Source organism: Mytilus trossulus, chromosome 8, assembly GCF_036588685.1.
Source record: "Mytilus trossulus isolate FHL-02 chromosome 8, PNRI_Mtr1.1.1.hap1, whole genome shotgun sequence".
NCBI classification, from domain to species: Eukaryota; Metazoa; Mollusca; class Bivalvia; order Mytilida; family Mytilidae; genus Mytilus; species Mytilus trossulus.
In genome coordinates, this window is record NC_086380.1 from 14126563 (window position 1) to 14134093 (window position 7531).

General features: G+C 31.7%; 1 protein-coding gene across 1 annotated transcript; it reads left to right on the forward strand.

Moving 5' to 3' along the window:
• The first annotated feature begins 450 nt into the window (after nucleotides 1-450).
• LOC134727373 (uncharacterized) lies at nucleotides 451-7038 on the forward strand. The gene is made up of 3 exons (XM_063591748.1): nucleotides 451-793; nucleotides 2537-2618; nucleotides 6845-7038. Exons 1-3 carry the CDS (start codon nucleotides 491-493, stop codon nucleotides 7036-7038), a joined length of 579 nt encoding a protein of 192 aa, XP_063447818.1. The 5' UTR covers nucleotides 451-490.
• Nucleotides 7039-7531: the final 493 nt, after the last annotated feature.

Genomic DNA, 7531 nt, shown 5'->3' on the forward strand with positions numbered 1-7531 from the left:
GTATCACCCTCGACAAATATCATCCCTCGGGCCTTCTGGCTGATATTGGTTATTCGGGATGATACGGCATATGATACGGATTTTGCCAGGTATTATTCTCTATGTAAACAAATAATCAGAAATTCCTAGATGCAGTTTGCAAAGAACCAATGTCCATTGTTTATATTTTAGTGCATATTCATATCAAATTATCAAATATTATCTTGTTTGTTGACCTTTTTACTATATTATTAACGGACAGCGTGAACCTAATAAAAAAAAGAAGAAAAATACGATGCTACAAACGCTCCACTAGTTTCACATTACAGATCTTTATAAATATTTGATCACCATCATTAGCGTTTTTATTTAATTACCATATTTAATGAACCTTATCATCTAACTTATTATAAGTAAAACCTAGACTGAACATAGTGAAATACATTTTAATTGACGCAAAAGTGAAATACATTTAAATTGAATTCAGACCGTTTAATTCACAGAAAACAAAATGACAAGAAAATTTCTAGCGATTTTATGTACCGAACTGTATTTTATATTGAATTCACTAGGCTTAGAAATGACAATTACATTCCAAAATCGTGACAAATACCTGCCAGGAAGATCCTTTGTAAACAACACAGCAAACAGCATCTACCAGTGTATGGATATTTGTTACCGTTTTAATTACTGTAAGTCCGTTAACTTTGTAAAAGAATTGCACGTGTGTGTTATGAACCTAGAAGACACCAGCACACTTTCACTTGTTCCAATGGTGGGATCTATTTACGAGGAAAGACTTCAATTTCCACAGGTAACTACAATTACTACTAGATTAGACCGTTTGTTTTCTCGTTTGAATGATTTTACACTGTCTAGTAATATTGGGGTCCTTTATAGCTTAATGTTTTGTGTGAGCCAAAGCTCCGTGTTGAAGGCCGTACATTGAACTATAATGGTTTACTTTTATAAATTGTTATTTAGACGGAGAGCTGCCTCATTGACACTCATGCCACATCTTTCTATATTTACATTTACACAAATAAATAACATATTCATGACATTTGTATGCACAATTTTATTATAATATTTTAGATACTACATGTTTTATAATGGCATATATATATATATATATATACTTCTTTCTGAAGATCGTAAACATTTGTTGTTGAATTTATTATCTGTACTATTATTTTTAATATTACAACGTTAAAAAACATGAATAGAAATTTATATGTTCTGCAATAAATATTTAGAAAAATGTTCATAAAGTACTGTACTGTAACGTTTGTCTTATAAAAGATCAAATCACAAGTCAAAGAATAAACATATAACATGATGTAATGCATGTGATCGAAATAACAAGTGAACATTTTGCAAATAAAAGTATGAATATTTGGAAGCGGTTTCATATTTTGAGAAAAAGAAAATTCTATAATAATTAAAGAAATCGGAAGTAATGCGCAAGTGTCATAACATATCATAACCAATAAGTATCAACAATTACACTTTTAATTTCATTAATCAATCTAATGCATTATGTATAAAGCTGCCCTTTTATTACTGTATGTGAAGTTAGCATCCGGTTTGTTATTCGATATTTAGTTGAAAATCATCAATAAAATAAGTACTTTTAAATAACATTAAAATAGATATAGGAAGATGTTGTGGGATTATTAAAAGCATGCTTTTCATAGTTAAGAAGACTGATACGATACGCCGGAAATAGTTTCATGAGCTGTTCAAGCTGTCGAAAATTCTAGTCGAAATCAAACCCTTTTCTAATTTGCATATTTGTCCTAATGTATTACAGAATGTTGTCAATAAAAAACCTTCAATGATTTTCTTTAATATATGATATTTCTTAAAATAAAAATAAAAACCGATAACATTTAGGAATATAAAAAGAAATATTCATGGAAAGCACAAAAAAGAAATATATAGACAGGGAAAACCTCCCTGAAACCGCTTAACCCTGGTCTTTCAATGTCCATATAATAAAACTAAATCATAGACTCTGTATATATACAGGTTGTATCAAAAGGATTTCTTAGAATAATGTCATCTTCGATATCTACGGAGGGCTTGGATTGTCACTTTTCAGCTTACAATTGTCCAAATTTTAGGACAAGGGGCAGTTTTTAGCTAAAGTGTAAGTGACAATCTAAGCCCTCCGATTCCCTATATATCTTTTCGCTTCCTTCAACTATGAAAATCATGCTTTTGATGTTATTATATATTACACATTTTTTTTATGATTTTCAAACAAATTTGAATATCCAACCGACCGCTTTTGTCAAAGAGAAAACAACCCGACCAAAAGGCTGAAAACAGCACATCGCCATCAAATTCAATGAGTCCTCAACTAAGCAAGAAAATCTTGCGCCCGCAGGCGAGTTTCGGCTAGCCCGTAAACTAAGATGTGTACCTCGTGTAAATTAAAAGATCATTTAACAATTCTTGGCTCCCAAGGCTGCAGATCAATCGAATATGTTCCTCGCGAGTATCGTATTGTGTCGGTAAGTTCCAAGTCAACATCTTTTTATTTTTTTTTCAGGACTTGGTTCCTAAAGATTGTGTCGGTCATTCCTGTCCTGTAGAGGACCTATGTGTTGCCAATGGTACATGTGCAAACTGGTGTAAGTATATTTACATTCCAAACTTACTCATGAGCATGTAGGTCAGTGCTTGTCGCTGGATCATGTCTGTCATATTTGTTGTTTGTAAATTAATTTGTTATAAATTAAGTTTGTTATTTACATGTACCTCGTTCCAATTGTTTTACATTTGTTATGTCTTTACTTATTACAGAAACCTATATGATATGAGTTTTCCTTATTCTTGAAGGTTGAACGATGGTCTGTAAATGCCAACATCCACTTTATTTCAATTATATATAAAGATAGTTTACTTATCTCATTTGTAATCATAACAATTCTCCTTATTGTGTAAAAGTACATATTATAAGTTATAATCTTGGATCGTGATTATTTCTACTGAATATTTTGTCATGATGCATTCAAATGTGAAAAAAGCCAGAACTGTCTGGTCTAAGTGGTTAAATTGTCTGATGCAAAATATACCAACTTTTCTGAAGTTCAAGAATTTTACTTTTAAAACAAATATTGCATGCATAGTCATGTCGAGAACATATTAATTTTCAATTTAAATAATTTGTGCAGCAAAAGTAGAAGGGAAAATTGGAAATAACTTATAACAAATAGTGATAGTATGGTTATTAAAAACCACCCTTTAGTACAGAGAGAAGGAACTCTTTTAACGCTATGATCTTTATTGGCTATTGATTAATACATCCGCGTTACCATTTGGACTCCAAGCGAACGTGTGTTATGTTTCCGATTTCTACACAATCTTAAGTTATTTGCGACGCTTCCTACATAACACATACGTTAAAATCATCAATTACCAATTTCACATTTATTTGAAAATGTCTTGCATATGTTATGTAATAATTCAAAATATAACATCAGCATGACCTTTTCTGTAAAAAAAAACAGATTTTATAAAACCCTACAATACAAAAGTATAATCTATTTAAAAGTATAATTTCGTTTACACGTACGTTTAATTCGAATTGAAATAGAATCGAATGCGAATCAAATTCGCTATTTGCGTTTCCACACTCCTCTTTTTCAATTCGAATTGAATTCGAATTGGCTTATTCGCATGAGTAGTACGCTTTTGTCAATACGAAGTAAAAGTTAACGTCGTTTGGACAGTAAGAGGAATTTGACGCGCATTGTAATTCAAATTAGAATTGACGTTAGGACGTAAAACGTTGCGAATGCGAATTAAACTAATTCGAATTAGTTAATGCGCATCGAATTCGAATGACGTGTGAACTCAGCAAAATGCTGTTAACCCAGATAATGGCATGATAAGGGTCAGCACCGATTTAAAAGGTTATTGGTCTCTAATCTTTAGTTTGCTGTGTTGTACTTTGTTAACCGTTTCACATTTCAGCCTGTTATATTTATTTGTGTTGTTCAACTAAATTTGTCAATTAAAAGATACAATAAACAACTGTCATATAAGTGGGAGAATTGTCTAGTCAGTTTAAACGTTCCATTTGTTTCTCGGAAAATGTCTGTTTAAACTAGGAGTTTAGCAGTTGTTCGTTTACTTGATCTGTTGATTCCTAACGTTCGATTTTGTGATACATTTAAATGGGTTCTGCTTTTTAAATTAGACTTAGAGTTCGCTATTTTTAATCTGTTTCTTTTGTTCACCATATATTTTTTGTCCCCTATTAATGAAGTGCAGTCGGTTGAATGCTCATTTTTAATTGCCGTACATTGTCATTCATAGACGATCAAATTATAACAAATAACATTATTAATTATTTATCAGATTCTATTATTGCTAATATTTTTTTTCTTCTTAAATTTAAAAATTTAATTTACAAAACGTCTATACCGAATGAAGCAAATTGATCATCTATCATTTTTTTGTTATTTAATTTGATGGTTTGTATAACTCCTTAAATGACGCAAAAAACATAGTCTGCGATAGTTTTCGTAATTTAATTTTATGGTTGGTATACTTTGTTAAATGTTTTCATGCCATATAATGACGTTATACACAGTTTGTCAATGCGTCATCAATCCACCAGGGACAATACCACGCACGTAGACGTCAGCAATGATAGGTCACATTAGTTGGAGATATTTAGGAAATAATTAGGCAAATCATGAAACAATCGTGAAATGTGGTATAATGATTGACTAAACCATAATACAATGCTCAAGACCTGTACTGAAAATTAACAGCAAGCGACAAAACACTTCATTCATTTATTCATTCATTAAACCCTAGTTCAAACAAGAAAAGCAAAAGCCTGATTTATCTTTAAGATGCTAAACGAAAAACAAATATGAAAGATTGCAATTGACGACAACCAATCTCAATAATAGAATCATGTTTTATTATGTCTTTGAGATCCTCCTCCCCCAAAACACACCTGCAGGTAAAACTACTGTTTTATTAATCTGCAATGTGCACGATATGTTTTGCTAAACAATGTTGCTATCCGATGTTTATTAAAATGTTTCCCGTTTTCGCGGGTAATTATTCGACTTTCACGTATCTTGCTTAAAAAATCGGTCAATCCTGGATCACGCTTAGACCCTAATGAAACCAACCATTAACCTATCAAAATCTGATTATCATGTGTAGTATACTAAATTCAAGTATACAAGCAGTTCTAATCTCAAATCAATATTTAAATGAGATTTATATACAATATTAGGTTAATGTCAGAAAAATAGAAACTTTTTTGTATGAGGATGAGAAACTGTAGAAGGGCGAGGTTCTACCGAGCTCAAACTCCAGTTTTGCGCCGAGTACAAAACAGTTTATATTTTTATGACATTTACTTAATATTGTTTTTATACTGCGTTTTGAATAAATAAATTGATGGCTTTTTAATTCGTAACACAAATGTCAAAAAAATATTCATCCCTTAATGGCCCCCTGATTGTGGAGAAAGTGTTCAATGATGAAATTGACAACAGACAAAATATAGCTATTACTATATTTAGGAAATAAGCACAACTAGTTGCAGTATAAAACAAAATATGCCCCATATTGCATGTTGTAACCAAAATAGACTGAATTCAACCTTTTGAACAATAGTTAGCAAAGGTACCGGGATTATAATTTAGTACGCTAGCCGGGCGTTTCGTCTACATAAGACTCATCAGTGGCGCTCATATCAAAATATTAATAAAGCCAAACAAGTACTAAGTTGAAGAGCATTGAAGATCCAAAATTGAAAAAAGGTTGTGCCAAATATGGCCTAGGTAATCTATGCCTGGGATAAGAAAATCCTTAGTTTGCCGAACAATTACAACTTACATGACGATACATACCCTAATTGTCACAGTACTAGTGTACGATAATACATGTTCATCAACAATGGACAGGTCTGATATTGTTATTTTGGCCTGAAGCGGGTTTTTCCGTCATGGAAATATGATGCCAGTATATGACATATGTCTTAAAGTAACTACATACAATATTCATGAAGACATGTTTTTTATTAGATGACTTGTACCATCTCTAGAACACGTAGATTCTTTCGCTGTGATTGGTCTGCAGTAAAAAAAAGTTTACGAGTTAATCCATATCCCGATCGGACGACGACAACGTGTTTTACAACTAACTAGACATTATAAAACATATTGATTGTTCGAGATATTGCCACTTTTCGATATATTGGATATATTGCTGATTGTGATGGCTAGCTTCTATTGATAAAGCAAACCAGAGTGCCCATAAAGAACAACCGAATTTCTGGAGGAACATTGGCAATTCTTGTTTATTATGATTAAAGTTAAAAGTTACTGCTACCTGCGGGTATCGAACTTAAACATGGGTGTTGACCCAAACTCACGATTGATACAGTAGATTAACTACATACATTGAAGACAAATCGATCAAGAAAAGTACAAAGTAACAGCCCTTTTAATTTTTAAAAGAAAGTAATAATAATATCGAGCATTTGTACATAAATTCATTAGTTTCAGCCTCTTAGTATTGTTGTATATTGATCAAAAATGTATTTAATGCTCAAAATGACATATGAAGGTGGTACCCAACACTTTCACCAAACTTAATTTGGCTCGGTAACAAAAATATAAAAATAAAAAAAATAAAAAAAAAATAACCGTTTTGTCAGAAAAAATACACTGGTTATATAGCAGTTTGACAAACGCCATTTTTGATCATTGAGAAGCTTAATATTCCTTTTACAACACAACGTAGTTAAAACGTTTAGCTGACTTTACAGAGGTATCTCCCTGTAGTGATAGGTACCACCTTAAGTAGTTGACTTTATTTACAGTATATGTAGACTGTGGAGAGCTAGAAGACAAAAAAGCTATCATCGAATACGAGTATACTGTCGGATATGCTGAAGCCAAGTTTCAGTGCAAACGACCCCTACAGGGCCAAATTGGAAAAGATACTTTTTATTGTTTGATGTCAGGGAAATGGAGTGGACCAAATGTTAAATGTGGTCGTAAGTACTATCAATGATTTATGAAATACTTCAATCAAATGATAAAGCATAAGATACTTTGAAAAACATGGATAACATACTTAGACATTATCTGAAGTGTTAGAAATGTGTGAATCTGTCATGGGTCATTTAAATGTTTTTAACAATTCCCTGATCAAATGTGTTCAGACACATACTTTATGTCATACTGATATAACAACTTGTGTTTTATTTTGTTGTTTCACGATAAATGTTCATTTGATGAGTTCTTAAATTATTTGTTACTGTGCCTATTTATTTATAAGGTATTTTAAGTTCATAGTTGTAAGTGAATTCATTGTTAACTTGAAAGGATTTTCACACGAATCGTTTTATAATTGTATCAAATGATTGTGTATTTCCTTTTTTCCTAATATGTATTATTCTCACCGCACTTATCCTCTTTATGTCAGTCGGTATTTAAGCTCCCGATACATTTTCAGTCTTTATCTGTAATATACATTAAGCCTGAACATATGTGTATTTTACAGT